The sequence below is a fragment of the Hyperolius riggenbachi genome, chromosome 4 (genome assembly GCF_040937935.1).
Source record: "Hyperolius riggenbachi isolate aHypRig1 chromosome 4, aHypRig1.pri, whole genome shotgun sequence".
Taxonomy (NCBI): Eukaryota; Metazoa; Chordata; class Amphibia; order Anura; family Hyperoliidae; genus Hyperolius; species Hyperolius riggenbachi.
Window position 1 is genome coordinate 71,953,071 of NC_090649.1, and position 21,912 is coordinate 71,974,982.

The following is a 21,912-nucleotide window of genomic DNA, read 5'->3' on the forward strand; positions in this document are numbered from 1 at the left end:
ATGCAATTTTTGTTACGGAGTCTCTTTAAGTGTTCCATCTGCCAACACTTCTGTGAGATCCTCCACTGAGACCCTGGATACTGAGGAGGACTCCCTGGAAGACACCGGAAATAATACACAGAGCACAGTGGCAACATCATGCAGTGGTCAAAGGCCAAGATCACCGGTAGTATCCACCTCCAGAAGAAACAGGGCCAGAAATGTCAGACAACCAGAGGCAAATGTGGATGTGTTGGCTATGATCAAGACTGTTGAAACTAATGTTGCGCAACTGATTCAACCGGCGGACAGTCTCGGCACTTTTTTTAGGGCACTAGGAAAGGAAGCACGGGAGGTTCCCAGAGATAAATGGGACGAGATGAAACAACGACTGTTTAATTTAGTCATGAACATGAAGACTTCTAGTGTCCCTCCTAGGGAGAGTTGGGCTACAAACGTATTGCAGGAACCGGTGCCACCGTATTATGCAACAGGGGGTTACAGCCACATGGTACCTCCACAACAAAGCTGGTACCCCTACTCCCAAATGCCACAAACTTGCAACACGCAGGGTCAAGGAATGGGACAGGCCAGTTCCTCATCTGTCACCGTCGCAAGCTTAGAGCGCAGCACAGCAGAGGCTGTATCTGCCTCGTTACAACTACAATCAAGAAGTTCAACACCTATCATAGATGATATATGACTCTTTACAGCATGTGTGGCTGATGTGGAGATGGTCCATCCCCCCATGGTAGGACCATCTGTATGTGTCTTGGGGTGAGGCTCGGTCTTCCCCAGGCCACAGGCAGAGGGTCCCCCATGAGGTGATGGACTTTCTCTACCTCAGTCACAATTCTATCTGGCCTCTCGGGCTATCCGCCACTAGCCTCCTTAGAGGCTCTCCGCCTGTGCCTCACTGTCCAATGTAAGTAGAATGTAGTATTTGGGTGCTATGTGCCCTCTCAGGCTATCCGCCACTAGCCTCCTCAGAGGCTCTCCTCCTGTGCCTCACTTTAAAAATATGTACATTTTCTTTTTTTTAGAGTTTTCTAGTGGGTCTGCATCTGCACTTTTGGATTTTTGAAATGTACATTTGTACGGTTAACGTTTATATATTTTAATATTCTATTTTGTTACGTTTGTAATAAAAAAAAAACTTTTTTTCTCAAAGAACAATGTGTTTGTTTGTTTGTTCAATGTGCACTGCTTCCTGAAGGTCACAAAAAAACACCCATTTCCTCTAAACAAGTCCTTTCCCTTTAAATACCCCCCAATTAAAGCCCTTTCCCTTTAAAACCCCAATTTCCCTTTAAAAAAAAAACCATTTCCTCTCCATAATCACTTTCCCTATGTAAACAAGTCCTTTACCTTTAAATATCCCCCAATTAAAGCCATTTCCCTTTAAAAAAAAACCAATTTCCCTTTAAAAAAAAAACATTTCCTCTAAATAAGCACTTTCCCTATGTAAACAAGCACTTTCCCTTTAAAAACGCCCACTTCCTTTCCCAAACCCCACCTTCCTGTCAAAGCCAGCAAAAGCCCAGAAAATGCAACGCACACAAAACGCTTCTGGCTGAAAGCTATTAAACGCCTTCAAAAGCCATTGAAAGCTGAACGCTTAAACGCTAGCGTTCTTGGAACAAAAAACGCGGGCGTTTAAACGTGGTGTTTAAAAACGCTGCACAGACGTCCGTCTGAACCAGCCCTAAGATGTGGTTGGGCTAGCATCCACCTCTTAGACTCTCTTCAGGCCCCAGACAGCTGCCTAGGATTGCCTTGTGGATGATCCAGCTCTGAATCTGAGGGCCTAAGGGGTAGAACAGTTGTGCATAGTGATATTGTGGTGCTTGATGGCCAGTTAGCGTCCTAGGGTCCACTCTGTATAATGCTTTGTAAGTGATGGTTAGGATATTGAATTATATCCTTTGTGTGGCCGGCATTCAATGGAGGGGCAGAGTGGGTTAGAGAAGTGAGAGGAGAAGTTGATGATGAGTCGGGCTGAAGAGACAGTGGCATAGCAATAATAGAGCCAAAGGTTGCAACTGCACCGGGGCCCTCCCTCAATCGCAGCATTAGCTCTTTTTTGATCCTGTGGTGGTAATGATAACTTCCACAGATGCTTTGGATAGTAGTAATGATGTAATGATTAACAAACTGTTCCCCATTCTCTTCTTGCACCTCTCATCCTTGGCAGATATATCAACTGTATGTATAGAGTGCTTGAGGGGCCCAATGTAAAACTTGCAATGGAGCCCAAACATTTTTTTAAATTGCCTTTATTAACAGTGGAAATAGGAAATTCTGATTTTCATGGTATTCCACGGAAATCGGAAAGACACTTGTTAGAATGCAAAATTCCAATGGAATCAGAGGTCGGCATTTCCAACCATCCCTACTGCTTACGGTGAGTGTTAATAGAGGGTGGGGCTAATTTTGGTGAAGTGAACTGGTCTTAGCTGGTTATTATCCCTGCTACAGTAAGTAAGTGGGGTGTGGCTGGTATTAAGGCTATAGTTCCCAGGCCACATAGGTAATGGCCTAGATTTACTGCAACTATAGACCACAGAGTGGGGGAAAGGGGAGGAGGGACAACAGGGTGGACCATGAAGGGAGTCACACAGTGGGCGGGTGTGTGGGGGAGAACAATGCTCTTGAACAGCGTTTGACAGAGTTGATCCACCGCTCTGATCATTGGGGGGGGGAGGGGGGCATTGGGTGTTGCTATACACACACTAGATTTTCACCAGAGGCTGTCACTATTGTCCACCTCAGCCATGTTTCATCTAGCACAGGGGTCAGGAACCTTTTTGGGTGAGGGAGCCATAAACGCCACATATTTTCAAATGTACTTTCCTGAGAGCCATACAATATGTTTCAAACTGGCATGCGCAGCAGAGAGCTCACTTCCCTGTTGCTTTGATTATGTGTATACAGTTGATCCACCAGGTAAGTGACAGGCAGCTTATTGGGCCAATAAAACTGCGGGGATCTCGTCCTACAAAGTCACTAGACCTGAAAGGACCCAGAGTGGGACAATTAGAGCAGCCGTTAGTTTTAGGGGGAGTGTGAGTAAGTTAGTGGTGCATGCTACCGCTACCCGCCATGAAAGAGGCCCCCCTCCCGCAGACCCCTTGCGCAGCTTGGCCAATCACGGCCAGGCTGCGCTATGGGGTAGATCGGGACTCCCCCTGACGTCACGACGTCAATGACATTGATGACGTCATCGCGATCGTCGCCATGGCGACGGGGGAAGCCCATACAGGAAATCCCGTTCAGAACGGGATTTCCTATTGGGATTATGCGCCGGCGGCGATCGGAGGGGCTGGGCGGACGCCGCGAGGGAGGGTGGAAGCATGTAGCTAGTGCTAGGCTAGCTACATGTTTATATTTGAGAACAGAGGCGCCAAAAGAATAAAAACAATATTTAAAAGTTTTAAAAAATTGCGTGGGAGGCAGTGGTGGACCTACCTCACGCAAGCAGACACAACAACTGTGTATTCAAACAAAGGGAATATTTATTGGTATACTCCAAAGGTAGATCGCAACGCGTTTCGCAGGTCAAGCCATCATCAGGCAAATACAGGACGGAGCACACAACTGGGGGTAAGAGGCAACACATTTGTACATTTCTGAACATACCGCACATGTAAAAACAACAATGAGCATCTTAAGGTGAGAAGAATTCGCTGTATGTGATTAAATCCCATAGGATCAATGGGAGGGAAAGAATAGGGAAAGAAGCACCAGGAGGGGGGGGGGCAGGTGTCTATTCTTATGTGGAAAGGGAAAAAAAGAAGGAAAAGAGGAAGAGGGAGGGAAGGGAAAAAAAACAAAAAAAACATTTTGGGTAGAAAAATAACAATATGGGGAAGGGGGGGGGGGAAACCCGGGGGGGGGGAAGGGGAGGGGGATAACAAAACGGGGTGATTTACAGCATATGTGTAAAAAAGCAGCAGATATATATCCATGTAAACATGGAGTAATTGTCAGATAAACAGTTCTAGACACATTTAAATACATATATAAATTTTCACAAACGCATCGGAGTGCGTGTGTGTGTATGCATGTACACAGTGTTACAGAGGTGGGGGGGGGAGAAATAAACCTGTCTTAAAATATAGATAGTGCTAGTCATACTTAGAAAAAGCATTCAAGATTAAATAAAGTGAGTAACTTACCAGCAGTATGTCCAGGTAGCACTTGGCGCCTCAGTGACCAAGTGCTACTGAACTGCCGTTTTTATAGTAGTAAATCCCACCCCTTAATTCATTAGCATATGGGGTGGGCGCTTGGTTTCCCGCCATACGTAATTACGTCATTACGCAATGCGCGCATGCGTATATTTGACGCGTCATTGCGTCCCGGGTATGCGTATTTTTTTCCGCATCCAACAGTGGCACATGTGTATTTTCAAGTCGCCATGCGTAGGGCAGCGTGGGAACAGATGTTGCGTCAAAAAAGACGCATGGGGGTGCGGATTTATCTGTCAATGTTATAAATTAGGCCATAAAAATTCTGGTTATCACTGTATGCAAATGTCCCTGTAAATTCCCGTGTCATAATATAATATAAAAGACATTAGGCTATCGGGATAAGGACCATAAAAAATTGCAATAATAATAATAATAACTCCGTTTTTCTATTACCTCCCCAAGATACACAAATCCCTAGTGAAACCACCAGGACGCCCCATCATATCCGGTATAAATTCCATGACTAGCAATCTATCACGGTTTGTGGACCAGCATCTACAACCTCATGTAGGATCACTCAACTCCTACCTCAGAGACTCTGCACACCTCATTGAACTTCTTACTCCCATAACCTGGCAAGACAATTATGTTTGGCTCACTTGTGATGTAATGTCATTATATACCAATATACCACACTCCTACGGAATTTCAGCCATCAAACATTACCTGTCTACCAATCCGGCAATGCCCCACAGTCAACAATCTTTCCTAGTCCAATGCACAGAATTTATTTTACAGAACAATGTTTTTTCCTTCACAGACAAAATTTATCAACAAACCAATGGTACAGCTATGGGTTCGTCATTCGCCCCCTCCTATGCAAATTTATCAATGGGACTCCTAGAATTACAAAAACTACAAGCCAATAACCCCTTTTCTGGCAATATAGTATTCTACAAAAGGTACATAGACGATCTTATCTTCATCTGGCAAGGAAACATCGACCTCATCCCCCTCTTCATCAATTATCTAAATTCTAACCCAGCTGGGTTACAATTTACATCACAACATGATCCCACCAGTATTGAATATCTAGATCTCACACTGTTCATAGAATCCAACACCATCAAAACCAAAACATACTTTAAACCGGTGGATGCCAACAACTACATTCATTTCGAGAGTTTCCATCACCGCCCCTGGATCATCAATACACCATATAGTCAATTCAGAAGGATACACAAAAACTGTACGGACATTTCAGATTACAACACACAATCAGATTTCCTCACTAACAAATTTCTGGCACGAAAATATCCTAAAAAACTCATTAAAGATGCAAAGTTCAAAGCAAAAACCGTTCCACCACATAATCCAAACCAATGTCACACCAAACTGCCCACTGCAGATTGCCCCCGATTTATTACCCGGTTCAGCGCCCAACACCCCCAAATCCGTACAATTTTACAAAACAGATGGGACATTCTATTACAAGACCCCTATCTGCGACAATCAATTCCTCAAAAACCCCAAATTACCTTCAGGAGAGCCCCAAATTTGCGTAACCTTCTAGCACCCAGTAAACTCCGAACACCTACAGCCAACACAAATCCAAAGCAAAAACATACCCCAGGATGCTACCCATGTAACAACACCAGATGTAAAGCCTGCCCGTTTATTAATGCCACCAACTTTTTTTGCTCCAACACCACAAAGATTAATTATCCAATCAAACACCCGATAACCTGTACCTCAAGATACGTCATATACATTATCTCCTGTCCCTGTCACCTCCAGTACGTGGGCCGTACCACACAACCGGCGCGGAGTCGGATTGGACAACACAAAAGAAATATACTAAAAAACTTTCCCCTGCACAGCGTTTCCAGACACTTTGGCACTCACCACCACAATGACCCCACACTATTCCATATAACACTTATAGAAACCATTGACCAACAACTGCACAATGCTTTTGAAATATTGAAAGCGAGAGAGATGTTTTGGATACAAATGTTGAGGACCCTCATTCCTGAAGGACTCAACGAACAATTCGAAAAAAATCCACTAATCATATTGTATCAATATTATTTTTTACCCAGTCGCCTCTTTTATCGGTCCTCGTCATACGTTCGAGTTTTTAATTCTTTGTACTTTCATCTTTTATTCTTATTTATTTGTGTGTGTTTTCTTATTGTTTGTTTTTATTATATCTTCTTAACTTTGTCATGATAATTTTACGGATATTTCTAATTTCTTTTATCATTACCACTATTTCAACCAATCTTTATTATTATTATTATTGCAATTTTTTATGGTCCTTATCCCGATAGCCTAATGTCTTTTATATTATATTATGACACGGGAATTTACAGGGACATTTGCATACAGTGATAACCAGAATTTTTATGGCCCAATTTATAACATTGACAGATAAATCCGCACCCCCATGCGTCTTTTTTGACGCAACATCTGTTCCCACGCTGCCCTACGCATGGCGACTTGAAAATACGCATGTGCCACTGTCGGATGTCAAATACGCATACCCGGGACGCAATGACGCGTCAAATATACGCATGCGCGCATTGCGTAATGACGTAATTATGCATGGCGGGAAACCAAGCGCCCGCCCCATATGCTAATGAATTAAGGGGTGGGATTTACTACTATAAAAACAGCACTTCAGTAGCACTTGGTCACTGAGGCGCCAAGTGCTACCTGGACATACTGCTGGTAAGTTACTCACTTTATTTAATCTTGAATGCTTTTTCTAACTATGACTAGCACTATCTATATTTTAAGACAGGTTTATTTCTCCCCCCCACCTCTGTAACACTGTGTACACGCATACACACACACGCACTCCGATGCGTTTGTGAAAATTTATATATGTATTTAAATGTGTCTAGAACTGTTTATCTGACAATTACTCCATGTTTACATGGATATATATCTGCTGCTTTTTTACACATATGCTGTAAATCACCCCGTTTTGTTATCCCCCTCCCCTTTCCCCCCCCCCCCCCCCCCGGGTCCCCCCCTCCTCCCCATATTGTTATTTTTCTACCCAAAATGTTTTTTTCTTTTTTTCCCCTTCCCTCCCTCTTCCTCTTTTCCTTCTTTTTTCCCTTTCCACATAAGAATAGACACCTGCCCCCCCCCCCCCCCCCTCCTGGTGCTTCTTTCCCTCCCATTGATCCTATGGGATTTAATCACATACAGCGAATTCTTCTCACCTTAAGATGCTCATTGTTGTTTTTACATGTGCGGTATGTTCAGAAATGTACAAATGTGTTGCCTCTTACCCCCAGTTGTGTGCTCCGTCCTGTATTTGCCTGATGAAGCGGGCTTGACCTGCGAAACACGTTGCGATCTACCTTTGGAGTATACCAATAAATATTCCCTTTGTTTGAATACACAGTTGTTGTGTCTGCTTGCGTGAGGTAGGTCCACCACTGCCTCCCACGCAATTTTTTAAAACTTTTAAATATTGTTTTTATTCTTTTGGCGCCTCTGTTCTCAAATATAAACACGTCTTATATCCACCCTTGGTGGAGGGGGATTCCCCTTCTTGTTTTCCAGTCTACAGAGAGCGACTTCTTAATCCTGAGTGAGGACAGGCTAATCTCCTCACCTGCTTATACAGTGGTTGCCTGGAGGTAACCCTGCTTTGTGAGTATCTAATTTATACTCGTTCCATTATTCAATTGCCTTAACATACTACACCATATTGGGCTCTCGGTTCTTCTTCTTTTTTCATAGGCTAGCTACATGTTCAGAAAAAGAAAATAGGCAAAAAAAAACTCCTGCGGCCGTGCGCCGAAAGTAATCATAACGCCAGGGAGGTTAAGCTGCGCTGCTTGAGCAGTGTAGCTTAGTAAATCCCTACTGATTTGTCTGTGAGCCAGATGTAGCCATCAAAAGAGCCACATCCGGCTCCCGAGCCATAGGTTCCCTACCCCTGCCCTAGCATGTGTACAGAGCTTTAGCCTTGAGAAAGTTTATCTACATAGCTCCTGTCCTGTCCTCACTACCACGTGTACCCCTGGGGCGTGTATGGAGCTTAGCAGGCAGATAAACACCCTCCTACTACTCAATAAATTGAGACCAGGTAATGATCTGTAGCTTTAATGAGCTGAAGTAAGTTGGTGTGAAACTGTGAACAAATAACAGAAATGATGCAATAAGTACATGAACTGCATATAAACATATCACATATCAGCATACAGTAGATAGACTAGTGCACACAGCAACATGGCTGCATGGATAGCTGACTAGGCCTCACTATACAGTTGAACTACTAACTAGCTGCCTACACAGAAATAACACACAATACATGTCTACAGCTAGTACTAGTCATGCAGATTCATAGAAAACAGTAAGAAAGAATGCCTTACCGGCTATGCAGCCTTTAGTGGAAGCACGGAGAAGATTCCTCAGCAGAGAGCATGTGAAAATGGCAGCTTCTAGAAGGCTACTCCCTTCTTGTCTGGTGCATGAGGTCACAGAGGAGGAGGAATAACAGAAAGGCTGAACTTAACTGAGAACAATGTAATGCAGTGGTCAATAGGTGGCGCTGTCCTACCTCATTCTAACACAGGATAAATCCTGTATGGATTAGCACCCATTTTAATGAAAGATGTCTGCAAGACATGACACTCCCCGTCTGGTATCAACAGATACCACCATCATTTAGTAGGGGATAATAGGAGAATGAGTTCACACACTGGTCTGAGAAACAACTTGGTCTCTTGCTGTCTGCAGACCTTTACTTCTACTTTGCGGACATTTCCGTCCTCACTTGGTAACGTCTTGGTGACAAGTCCTAGAGGCCACTCATTTCTCTGCAATTGGCAGTCTTTTAGAAGAACAACATCGCCGGGTTTCAGGTTGGGCCTTACAGTCTGCCACTTGTTCCGTGGTTGCAAAGTAGAGATGTATTGTTTCTTCCATCTGTCCCAAAATGTGTCAGCAAGGCACTGCACTTGTTTCCATTGACGTTTGTACATGTCTTTAGTGCTGAACTCACCAGGAGGAGGACTCACTTTGCCAGTCTTTTGGGTAAGGAGGGTTGCAGGAGTGAGAAGGAATGGTTCTTCTGGATCACTAAGAACTGGAGTCAGAGGTCTAGCATTGATGATAGCTGTGACTTCAGCCATGAAGGTTACCAGGCTCTCGTGAGTGAGCCTTGCAGTTCCTACTTGTAGAAAGATGGAATCCAAGATTCTTCGGGCTATGCCGATCATCCTCTCCCAAGCTCCACCCATGTGAGAGGAGTGAGGTGGGTTGAAAGTCCAAGTGCAGTCCTGATCACTCAGGTATCTTTCCACAATCTTGGCATCAACATTGGAAGAGATCTGTAGTTCTTTAGCAGCTCCAATGAAATTGGTGCCTCTGTCAGATCGAATATGCTTCACAGGACCTCTGATTGCAATAAACCGTCTAAGGGCGTTGATAAAGCTTGAAGTATCCATAGATTCGATGACTTCAATGTGAACAGCTCTGATGGTCATACAGGTGAATATAACTGCCCAGCGTTTACTGTTTGCTTGACCTCCTCTAGTTTGACGTGCTGTGACGGACCAAGGCCCAAATACGTCAAGTCCAACATTGGTGAAAGGAGGATCCATACTGAGCCTATCAGCAGGCAGATTAGCCATCTTCTGTGTTTGTAGCATACCACGAAGTTTACGGCATGTGATGCAACTGAAGATGATGCTACTCACACATCTCTTTGCCCCAACTATCCACAATCCAGCAGTATGTAAAGCTCCTTCTGTAAACAGTCTTCCTTGGTGCTTGACTTGGAAGTGGTAGTGTTGTACAATCAATCTTGTAACATGATGATGACCGGGAATTATCAGAGGATTCCTTTCATCAGGCTCTAGACTTGCTTGCTTAAGACGACCTCCTACTCTCAGGAGACCGTATTTGTCAAGGAATGGGTCAAGTTTCTTTAAAGAGCTGTCTTTAGGGATAGACTTGCTGTTAGTGATACAGGCAATCTCTTTGGTGTAGATTTCCTGCTGTACAGTGCGAATGATGAAGTTCTTGGAGTGTTGGAGTTCTGCTATGGTGTATACCTCTTGACAGTGGTGCCAACCTTTACACTTCTTAGCATCATTCGAATTGGTTCTTTGAAAAGATCGGGCTATGTGAGCTAGACAGGTAATGGCTCTAACAAGTGATTTCCAGGTAGAGAATCTCTTGAAGCGATGAGATTCAAAGGACTTGAAGAGTGTCACTGTGTGAAGTGCAGACACTTGTGGACGGATCTCAGTGTCTGAGTCTTCATCCACTAGTTCAAACATGTTGTTCTGGTGAACTGCTGGAGTGGAATTACACAAGAATGCAGGACCTGTGAACCAAGTTGTATTTTTGAGATGACTTGCTGCAACAGCTCTTGTAGCGTGGTCCGCAGGATTGTTGTCAGTGGACACATAATGCCACTGTTCTGGACTGGTGGATTTCCTAATCCGCAGCACCCTGTTGTTGACATAAACATAGAATCGTCTGGACTCGTTGTTGATGTAGCCTAAGACTACTTTGCTGTCTGTGTAGAATTCAGCCTTTTTAAGGTCAATGTCAATCTCAGATGTGATTAGCTCAGCCATTTCAACAGCTAGGACTGCTGCACAAAGTTCAAGCCTGGGTATCGTGTGCTCAGGCTGTGGTGCAAGTTTTGCTTTGCCTATAACAAAGCCAATGTGGCATTGTCCTTTAATGTCTATGGTTCTAAGATAGGCAACAGCAGATATGGCTTTAACTGAAGCATCAGAAAATACACAAAGTGTATGATCTTGGACATCTGTAGATGGCACAGGAGCATATGTGCGTGCAACTTTAAGGCTAGACAGAGCTGTTAGAGAGTTTCTCCATTCTACCCACAGATTCTTCTTGTCAGGAGGCAATGGAACATCCCAGTCAGTAGTTTCACGGGTTAAATCTCTGAGCAAGGCCTTACCCTGGATAGTGACAGGAGCCGCAAATCCTAAAGGGTCATACAGGCTGTTGATTGCAGATAGGACACCTCTGCGTGTGAAAGGTTTTTCTTCCTTGCTAACTTGAAAGGTGAAGGTGTCAGATTTTAAGTCCCAGAGAAGTCCAAGGCTACGTTGGACTGGTAAAGTTTCTGACCCCAGATCCAAGTCCCTTAGGTCATTAGAATGATCTTCAGAAGGGAAGGCTTCCATAACTTCTTTGCTGTTTGAAGCAATCTTGTGAAGTCTCAAGTTGGAGCAGGCAAGCATGTCTTGGGCTCTTTTGAGGAGACTGATTGCAGAGTCATTGGAAGGTAATGATTTCAAACAGTCATCTACATAGAAGTCTCTTTCTACAAACTGTCTTGTGTCCGACCCATATTCTCTCTCTCCTTCTTGAGCAGAACGTCTGAGTCCATAGATAGCAACTGCAGGTGAGGGGCTGTTCCCAAAGATGTGTACTCTCATGCGGTACTCTATGATGTCCTCTGAAGGGTCATTGTCTTTAAACCAGAGGAATCTGAGGAAGTTTCTATCCTTCTCCTTAACAAGGAAGCAATGAAACATCTGTTGGATGTCGGCAATCAGAGCGACAGTGTCCTTGCGGAAACGGAGAAGTACCCCCAGTAGCTTGTTATTCAGGTCAGGGCCTGTCAGCAGCACATCGTTTAGGGAGATGCCTTCAAATTTGGCGCTAGAGTCAAACACTACTCTGATCTGACCTGGCTTCTTTGGATGATATACTCCAAAAATTGGCAGGTACCAGCATTCTTCAGGACCTTTAAGGGGTGGGGCAATCTCTGCATGATTGTTCTCAAATATTTTCTGCATGAAAGAAAAGAAGTGTTCTCTCATTTCTGGCTTTCTTTGGAAGTTACGTCTGAGAGAAGAGAAACGTTTAAGCACTTGTACTTTGTTGTTAGGTAGGCGTCTTCTCTGAGTTCTGAAAGGAAGGGGTGCAACCCAACTGTTAGTGCTGTCCTTCACAAAGTCTCGTTCCATTATTTCCAAGAACTGCTTGTCTTCAATAGATAATGCTACCCGATTATTATCTTTTGACCTCTGGAAGACTCTGCATCCTAAGTGGTCTTGGTCACTGTCACAGGCATCTTTGTCACTAGAGACATCTGTGAAGGGACAAGGTAGATGGGAGGCACATGGTAGCTCCTTTATGAGAAAGTTGTTGACACATGGTTGGAAAAGTGAGGGGCGCCCACTTGCTAGTGTGCTTGTGAACATACTATGAACTGAATCTGGCTTGTGCACACGCCCTAGGCAGACCTCTCCTATTATGACCCATCCTAGGTCTAGCTTCTGAGCATAAGGAGCATCATGGGAACCATCTATTTGTTTTCTCACTTTATGGATTCGTAGGATATCCCTCCCGAGTAGCAAGATTATCTTAGCCTGTGGATCAAGTTCTGGGATCAGGTGGGCTATACGCTTCAAGTGTGCATGATGTAATGCGACATCTGGAGTAGGAATTTCAGATCTATGATCAGGAATCTGGTTGCACTCTATTAGAGTTGGTAAGGGCAAGCAGATGCTTCCATCTATAGCTTCGATCTGGAAGCCAGATGCTCTTCTCCCCGCCGTCTCCACAATTCCTGCACAAGTCCTTAGTGAGTATGGAGAGCTGGGGCCTTTAACATTGAACATATCAAAGAAGGTTGGGTGGGCTAGAGACCCATTGCTTTGATCGTCTAGGATGGCATACATTTTTACTGCTTTCTCCCTTTGTTCTGCTGGGTAGACTCGGACTAGACACATTTTGGAGCAGGATCTTCCACCTGTGGCTCCTTTGCAGACCTCTGTGCACTGTGGAGTGACCTCTAATGTAACTGTAGGAGTGTCACCCTCCTCCCCGCCATGCTCGGTTGTGCTGTGAGTATGTTGTAAAGTCCATGGAGCTGGTCCAGGATGTAGTGCTGTGTTGTGATCTGTGCTATCACATTCTTTACAATTTTCACTAAACTTGCAGTTCTTGGCAAAGTGAGTGGTGGATGAGCAGCACTTGTAACAGATGCTATTCTCTCTAAGAAAGGCTTTACGTTCCTCAATGGGTTTCTCTCTAAACCCCCTACATTTCAGCAGAGAATGTGGCCTTCTGTGTATAGGACACTGCTTACCAGGGTCTCTAACTTTGTTTGCTGCCTGGGAGGAGCCAGCAAACCTGTGGGGAGAGTCTGGGGAAGACAGTTCAGTCTTGTGAACTGCCACTGAAGCTTTGTGTGAAGGAAGACCTGGAACAGAAGTACATGTTAGTGCAAAATCAAAACTAGGATCATTTCTTATCTTAGCCTGATCATGTATAAAGTCTACAAACACAGAAAATGGAGGAAATGAAACATGGTATTTTTTCTTATAGTTAGAACCACATTTAACCCACTCATTTTGTAAGCCAGGGGTTAACTTTTGTACTATGAGGTTAACACCTCTGGCAGTGTCAAAATATGCAAGGCCTGACAGATCACCTTCAGATTTGGCTACCTGAAGTTCCATTAACAAGTCACTAAGTTCCCTGAGTTTCTGCAAGCCTTTGGAAGCTATTTTAGGGAAATCTTCTATCCTTTTAAACAAAGAGTTTTCTATAGCCTCCACTGAACCATAACATTCATCAAGTCTGTCCCAAACCATTTTTAGTCCAGCTGCTGGGTTTCTTATGTTAATGGACCTGATTCTTTTTACATGCTCAGCAGATGCAGTCCCTAGCCACTTAGCTAAGAGGTCCATCTCCTCACTAGGGGACAGTTCAACATCTTTAATTGTGTTCTTAAAGGAGGACCGCCAGGCCCTATAACTCTCAGGGTGATCATCAAACTTCACAAGTCCCTTGGCAACCAGCTCACGCCGTGTGAGGAACTTAACAATGTCCATGCTGGTTTGAGCAGGAGCAGGGAAAGATGGTGGTGTGTTGCCATAGTGAGAAAGTGGTGTGTAATCATACCTGTCAGTAGTCTCTCGTTTTGGTTGAAATGTCTCATACCTATTTGGCGTGTAAGGAGAAGTTCCTGGAACGTTATGTGCCGGTTGAAGTTCCGGACGTGGTGACAGGTGCTCTGAAATCAGTTCATTTTCTATATTGACTTCTGGCTTGCTGGCTGGAGGCTTATTCTGGTTTTCTGTCTGGGCTGTGAATTGAGTTTGATGAGATCTGTCGATGAGGTCCCGTTGAGCATCTTCCATTGACAGGAAAGAGTCGATCATTCTGGAATGTCGATGGACATAATCTGAAGTGCGCTGCAGGGGATCCTGATGGGCGAGATCAAGGCTGGCTGGCCTGCTGTGTCTTTCGTCGTCTGGGTGGATGAGTGCTTCTAAGGCTTCTGCTTTGGCAATAGCTGCAGCAGCTTCCCTCTGTGCTGAGAGCTTCTCTAGTGCTGCTTGCTGTTTTGCCCTTTCAGTTTCAAGTGTCGCTTGTTGCAGCTTTAGCTGCATCTCTTGCTCTGCGAAGGCAGCACGTGCTTTTGCAGCTTCAGCTTCTGCGCGAGCAATGGCGGCCGCATTGCTGACTGATGAGGATCTTGTAGAGCGACTGACTTTAGACCTTGTCTTGTAAGAAGAAGTTTGGCTTTCTGACATGATGCTGCTGTTAAGGATCTTGACTGTGTAGAGACTGCTGCGTACTGATATGCACGTAGCTGCGTGGTAGTATAGCTGTCTCTGTAGTCAGTATCTTATTTTCCACTCACTGGGTAGCAGCGTTTCACTGGCTGGGAAGCTAGCCGGTCTGGTTCCACTCGCGGGTAGCAGCCGTTTCACTCGCGGGTAGCAGCCGTTTCACTGGCTGAGAAGCTAGCCGGTCTGGTTCCACTCGCGGGTAGCAGCCGTTTCACTGTCCTGTCCTCACTACCACGTGTACCCCTGGGGCGTGTATGGAGCTTAGCAGGCAGATAAACACCCTCCTACTACTCAATAAATTGAGACCAGGTAATGATCTGTAGCTTTAATGAGCTGAAGTAAGTTGGTGTGAAACTGTGAACAAATAACAGAAATGATGCAATAAGTACATGAACTGCATATAAACATATCACATATCAGCATACAGTAGATAGACTAGTGCACACAGCAACATGGCTGCATGGATAGCTGACTAGGCCTCACTATACAGTTGAACTACTAACTAGCTGCCTACACAGAAATAACACACAATACATGTCTACAGCTAGTACTAGTCATGCAGATTCATAGAAAACAGTAAGAAAGAATGCCTTACCGGCTATGCAGCCTTTAGTGGAAGCACGGAGAAGATTCCTCAGCAGAGAGCATGTGAAAATGGCAGCTTCTAGAAGGCTACTCCCTTCTTGTCTGGTGCATGAGGTCACAGAGGAGGAGGAATAACAGAAAGGCTGAACTTAACTGAGAACAATGTAATGCAGTGGTCAATAGGTGGCGCTGTCCTACCTCATTCTAACACAGGATAAATCCTGTATGGATTAGCACCCATTTTAATGAAAGATGTCTGCAAGACATGACAGCTCCCAACTGTCCCACTTTTGGAGGGACAGTCCCTCTTTGGGAGCTCTGTCCGTCTGTCCCTCTTTCCTCTTATTTTGTCCCGCTTTCAGGACTTTGTCCTTTTTTCTATATAAATATATATATTTCTCTACTAAAACATGTTTGATTGACTCTAAAATGTATCCCCATCCTTTACATTGATATATTACTAATTTTAAAATGTTAATATGAAGGAAAATAAATCAGGATAGAAAGGACCAGTGTGGTTTGAATTATAAAACAACATATTTTTCTTATGAAATCTTTATGGTATGTGTGACTAGGGGTGTGACACGGGGGGTGATCAGGGGTGTGGCAGGGGTGTGGCTTAAGTGTCCCTCTTTTTCATCTCAAAAAGTTGGGAGGTATGGATGGATCTAGGGGAGTAAAATATAAATCCTGCTTTGCCTGGCATAAGCACATGTCTGCTGGTGTTCACATTACTTTCCTTTGTAGCGTGTTTATGAAGCATGTAAGTACTGAGGAGCATTTGTTCCTTGTAGGACATTATTCCAGGGTGCTGCTTCCTGGGAAATGTCAGCAGATGTACACACAAAACTACGACAAGGCGGCACCGGCACAGAGGAATATAAAAAAGCTGCCAACAAAGTTCCATAAAGCTGTTTTAGGCAAAACACAAGAGACAATGAAACCTTTTGAAAGTAAATGTTGTTTCTGACATTTGATAGAGGTGGAGTCATTACGTTTAACAAGACTAAGGAAATGAAGTAACCAAATGAGCATTTCCAGTTGATTCTGCTTATTTCACTGTGTAGGAACATTAGTTCAACATTCTCAGTATTAATATCTATGGCGTAATTTCAGGTTGTCTCTGAGATTACAATTTGAAAAGAAAGTTGCAGTACATTCAGGGGCGTAACTAGAAATCACTGCCCCCCCCCTGCAAAACTTTGGATGCCCACCCCCTCCCCTCCTTGCTTGTTTTCTGCACAGGTAAACTGAGAACCAATGTTATTGAGTTGGCTAGTGCACACTTGAATGTGTTTCCCCCATGCAGATAAAAACACACAGCAGTGAAGCACTGGGAGCATTTTCTCTATCAATTCCATTGGCTTCTGTGATAAAACTGACAGATGAGCGTGCTGCCAGCGTCACCTTATTACACTCACTTGACTCTGTCCATCTCTGATGGATCAGAACTGGCTCTGCAGACTCCTTCAGCATCACTACAGTACACATCACTTGGGGAAGGGTAGAGAGGTTGGGGGCTGGGTGTTGTACACAAGACCATGCTGAAAACTGAATAGGGACTGTCTACAAAGCCTATTCCTTATCAGTGGCTGAGCAGATGCAGTCATTGGATACCATAGACCCTTCGCAGTCCTCTCTCTGCCCCCGCTTCCACCGATGTCCCATGTTGAATTTATGCACCAGGCTGTGTATTCGGGACCGAAGCTATTAAAAACGGCGCTCGGTGCCGGCTGTTAATCTGGGCACCACCTTACCGCACAATGTTATTATTGGCTATTGGCAGTAAATTGGCTGCAGGGCATCCAATATCAAGACTCTCCCAGCGGGCCACAGAGCCGCTGCTCACCAGTAAGACCCTCCGAAAAGAGCCGATTTCGTCTCTCTCATCTACGGCTCTCCCCGCACACCGAGCTGCTGCTACTCTTCAGTGGCTCTGTCATCTGCAGAACACAGCCGTTAGCCGCATCTAAATGATTGGATATATCCATCACCCCTCTTTATGTGTGCCTTTTTTACACTTTTTACTTTGGGATTCCTTGACAGGCTTTAGAAGTACTAACATCTCCGGGTGCTTCTGAAGACGGATGCATCGGTACCAGGGCCGGATTTGAGCTCTTCACCATCCTAGGCCACTGTCACCAGCTGCCCCCCTTCAGTATTGGTAGTGAGATGACCCCCCCCCCCCCTTCCCTTTAGTATAGGTAACCTGATGACCCCACCTCCAGTATAGGTAGCCAGATGACCCCTCCCCCCTTCCCCTCCAGTATATGTGGCCAGATGACTCCCTTAATCCCTCCTTTTCCCACTCCCCACCCCTTTCAGTATAGGTAGCCAGCTCGCCTTCACACCGCAGCAGCCATCAGTGTCACTCATTTATCTGCTCATCTCCAGTGCAGAAGCTTCCTCTTCCTTTCCCTCTCCACTGCTGCCCAAGTCCATAGCCGGCCACATTGCAAACGTGCACAGAGAGCAAGGTGGCTGCTGCACAGGCGGCTAACAGCAGAGTACCCCTGAGCTCCTTGCATTGCAGCATTTTCAACCTTGCAAATGCTGCACCAGTTTATACTGCTGCTTTGGTGCCCTTGCTCCTGTGGTGCCCTAGGCCATGGCCTAGACAGCCTTGGCCTAAATCCGGCCCTGATCGGTACTGCGCATGCGCAAGCCCAGACTTGCAAATGCCCAGCAGGGGCGTAACTAGACGTCCCCGGGCCCCCCTGCAAGAACAATAAGGGTATAAGAGGCGCCCTGGTGTAATAAAAGCATCTAAAACAGTTTAAAAACGGGAAATAAATTTGAGGTGGCTTACCTCAGTGACGAAAAAATCCGCTTCGCGGGTCAGAGCCCGCTTCCTCGGGCCAATAACAGTGCCAAACTAAATGACAGATTCAGCAAAGGGAGCCTCTCGAATCTGTCATTTAGTTTGGCACTGTTATTGGCCTGAGGAAGCGGGCTCTGACCCGCGAAACGCGTTGCCTGTGCTACTAATAAAAACCTTTGTAAAATACAAAGATTTTTTCGTCACTGAGGTAAGCCACCTCAAATTTATTTCCCATTTTTAAACTGTTTTTAGATGCTTTTATTACACCAGGGCGCCTCTTCTACCCTTATTGTGCAATCATACCCCCTTACCTCACCCGTCTGAGGGGTGGGTACAGACCACACGTGGCTTCGACCACGGCGGATATCTGTTCCCTTTCTTTTACCAAGGAGAGCGACCGCATCCAGGTCCCTAGGGACCACCCCGAGTGGAGTCGGATTTGTTGTCTCCACCTGCTTCCTGTGGTCGGTTGCCCCTCTGCAACCCACCTTTGTGAGTAGTGTCTTACTTTTATTACGTTCAATTGTTTTTGACATACTACACTATTGGGCTCCCACTTTTGTCTCCTGTATCTTTTCACTAGAGGGTGTTTTTGACACCCACATCCCACTACCCCCTGCAAGAATTTAGATTGGGCCCCCCCAGGTGCCCGCTCAGGATTGTTTTGGGGGGCAGGAGGGGTCACAACATGAGGAGAGAGCATTGGACATTGGCGGGGATGGGGACAGTCCCCCCTCACCTTGGGCTCTCCCCCTCCTGCATCAATTACAGTGGCAGTGGCGGCAGACACATACCTCCATCCGCTGCCGGAGGACTTCGATCTGTAAGGCCTGCACATTACTTTCTGACCCCTCCTGCCCCCCCAAAATGGTCCTGAGCGGGCCCCAGAGGAGCCCCCCCCCCCCCCCAGTCCTGCTGGATCAGGGGCTGCATCCCATATTGTATGCCCCTGATGCCCAGTATGGATCTTACTTCGCAAGTACTTGAGGACGCAAGTACTCCCGTAGGCTGAAGGAGAAGTCCCAAAGGGGTATTCCTCTTAGCAGGTCAAATAACTTCAACGAGGAATGATGCAGGAACAACAGGACGAAGAAAGGACCAGGAAGGCACTATGGTGTCCAGAGCCTTCACTCTCTATAGGTAAGCATCTAACTTGAAGCAAGTTTCCTTACTTTGGTTTACTTTAAAGTGATGTTCATTATAAAAGGGCAATCAATGAGATAAAAATATTCACATAAAAAAGTGATAGGACAGAGGATGACTTGTTCAGAAGACTGTCTACTTGGTTACCCGCTTTAGCCTCTGAGGAAGCAGGTAACTGTGAAACGGCTGTCAGGCTCCACCCACCCCAACTGCTAACCCCAGTATCTTAGCTGTCTCTTTTGCAACAAAGTGTAAGTTTTAACGAGACACAGTCAGGGCCAGTCCGAGACTTTTTGCTGCCTGTGGCAATCTTGTGAGGATGTGCCCTACCCCAACCCCCACCCTGATTTGGAATGATTGCACAGCAGCATCAACAATTTACTCATTTATTTCCTTCATTTAATGTACTCAGTCAGCAAGGGAGCATATGCAACAACTTGAGACATGACATACTGCAGCTCAACTCAATAGCACACTGGCTGGCTGGCTGCTAGTCTGTAACAAACAAACTGCTCACCCTCAGCTAGTTAGCCATCCGCCATAACTCCTCAGTCAGAACAGCAGTGCCACCTCCTCCCTTCTGCTGTGCATGTCAAATGAAACACTGTTGCTCTCCTGCCTCCCCCCTCCTCACTCATTGTCACACTCCTCACACAGCACAACAAGCTGCTTTTCCCCAATGGTGACCTCTTCACCTCACTCTCCTCTCGCCTCCTACTCTGACTGCATGCGGTTAGTGTAAACACAGTGCAAACATGCTGCTCCTGAAATCTCTGTGCCTGATGCAAATGTTTCACCTTGCTTCATGAGAGAACCAGCTCTGGACACAGTTCCACCATCTTTTCTCCATTTGAAGTTATGGCAAAGTTCTTATGTGTTCGCTGCATCTAGTGCCAGTCTTGCCTCTTCCTTCATTGCACTGTAATCCAGGTGCCCCCTGTGCAATTGTAACCACTGCACCCCCCATTGCTATCCCCCTAAGATTTTTTTTTTCTTGCAATAACATTTAGGAAAAGTTATTCTGACCTTTTACATATAAATTGAGCTCACGGGAGTTCTTTATTTAAGTAAAGGTTAAAACCGTCTCCTCTCAGCATGCGCACACACCATAGAAGCAGAGAGAAAAACAGACCACGCAGCAGTAACATGGATTTTTCCATCTCGTCCTTACGATATTATTGAGCATAATGCAGAATTCTGAGGCTGCCGGTTGGTTTTCACTTTCTACAAATTACCCAGGAAACTGTTTTCAAGGTCACGGGAAAGTCAAAAGACGTCCGCTCCCCATCGCTGCTTTGATCTACTTTGTCATCCTTCAGGAGTCGGAGGACAGAATCCAGTAAAAATAAAACAGCTTCCAAGTCACAGAGCGGAGAGAAAATGAGCCGCAGAGAAATGTAGGGCAGCCACGGCTCGCCTGTGAGAGTCTGCTGGCTCCCTCGCTCTCTAAGCTGCACTTATTTGTGACGGAGTGGTTCATTTAAACTAGAATCCACTAATTATTATGGTGGACCACCTGAACTCGTGCACAGCACAGAAGAAAAGCATGGAGAAATTCACGCTGTATGTTTCTCGAGAGTTTAGCCTAATTCCCCCTCATCTGTGACTAATCACCAGTGTAATTTCATATCTCAGCTGTGTCAGATGGCTGCCTCGGAAGAGAAACTCATTTGTAAACACAAGATGTTAACCCTATGTCGGCTTCCATGAAAAGAGGAAGTAGACACAATACAGATTTAAAGCTCCCAACTGTCGCTCTTTGGGAACCAAATCCTTCTGTCCCTCTTTCTCCCTCATTTCTCCCTCTTTCAGGACTGATGCACAGATCTGTGTAGATATATGTATTTTTCTACTGAAAATGTGTTTAACTGACTCTAAACTTCATTCCCATCAATTAGACTGATATTTTTATTATTTTCAAATGTTAAAATTAAGAAAAACGAATGATGATAGAAAGGACCAGCCTGGTTTGAATGATAAAACTACATCTTTTGGTTCTGAATTTTTTGTGATATGCATGGTGAGGGGTGTGGTGGGGCGTGGTTAGAGGTGTGGCAGGAGCATGTCTTGACGTCTCCCTCTTTCTTATCTCAAAAAGTTGGGAGGTATTCTGGTATATTGCAGGATTTGTATCAGCTGTAACAAAGAAATATTTTCTTTAAAAGTTATTATGATGTTGCTTATCTTTTAGAGCAGAGAGAAAGTTCTGAGTTCAGGTCCACTTTAAGCTGCCCTTACATCTAGCGATGTATGGGCAGATTCGACCTAGAGACACATCTCTCTCTGTTGGTTGCCCGTACACCACAGGCTGATTCCCGATCGTTTTCAGCATGAAATGTTTCGGGAATGGGCTTTTTGCATGTCGCCTTGCTGCCCCTGCCCCCCCCCCCTTACATGCACAGGCACGGGGAAGGGGGGGCTAACATGTTGGGGGACAGCCGATGGGGGCTCCCACCGGTTCATCGGTCATCGAACATCGTTACCGCCCAATTCACCACGTTGGCCTGGAGCTGCCACTGCTCTGGTGTCTTCAGTAATTGTCCATTTTGCCTTATTGGCAATTGTCCTGCCTAGACATAGTGCCCAGAGC

At 45.3% G+C, this 21,912-nt stretch overlaps 1 protein-coding gene and 2 long non-coding RNA genes across 3 annotated transcripts in view; 1 reads left to right on the plus strand and 2 right to left on the minus strand.

Annotated features, from left to right (window-relative positions):
• The window catches only part of LOC137570387 (uncharacterized), a 147,833-nt gene that overhangs the window by 87,120 nt on the left and 38,801 nt on the right, over positions 1-21,912 (plus strand). The gene's annotated exons all lie outside the window — the stretch shown is intronic.
• LOC137570385 (uncharacterized) lies at positions 8,285-9,688 on the minus strand. Its single transcript, XM_068279069.1, has 2 exons — positions 8,570-9,688; positions 8,285-8,328 (listed from the first exon to the last, which is right to left on the minus strand). The coding sequence occupies exon 1, from the start codon at positions 9,683-9,685 to the stop codon at positions 8,861-8,863; it is 825 nt and encodes a 274-aa protein (XP_068135170.1). The 5' UTR covers positions 9,686-9,688; the 3' UTR covers positions 8,285-8,328; positions 8,570-8,860.
• LOC137570386 (uncharacterized) lies at positions 15,084-15,584 on the minus strand. The gene is made up of 2 exons (XR_011031013.1): positions 15,369-15,584; positions 15,084-15,127 (listed from the first exon to the last, which is right to left on the minus strand). It is a non-coding gene; the product is annotated as an uncharacterized lncRNA (long non-coding RNA).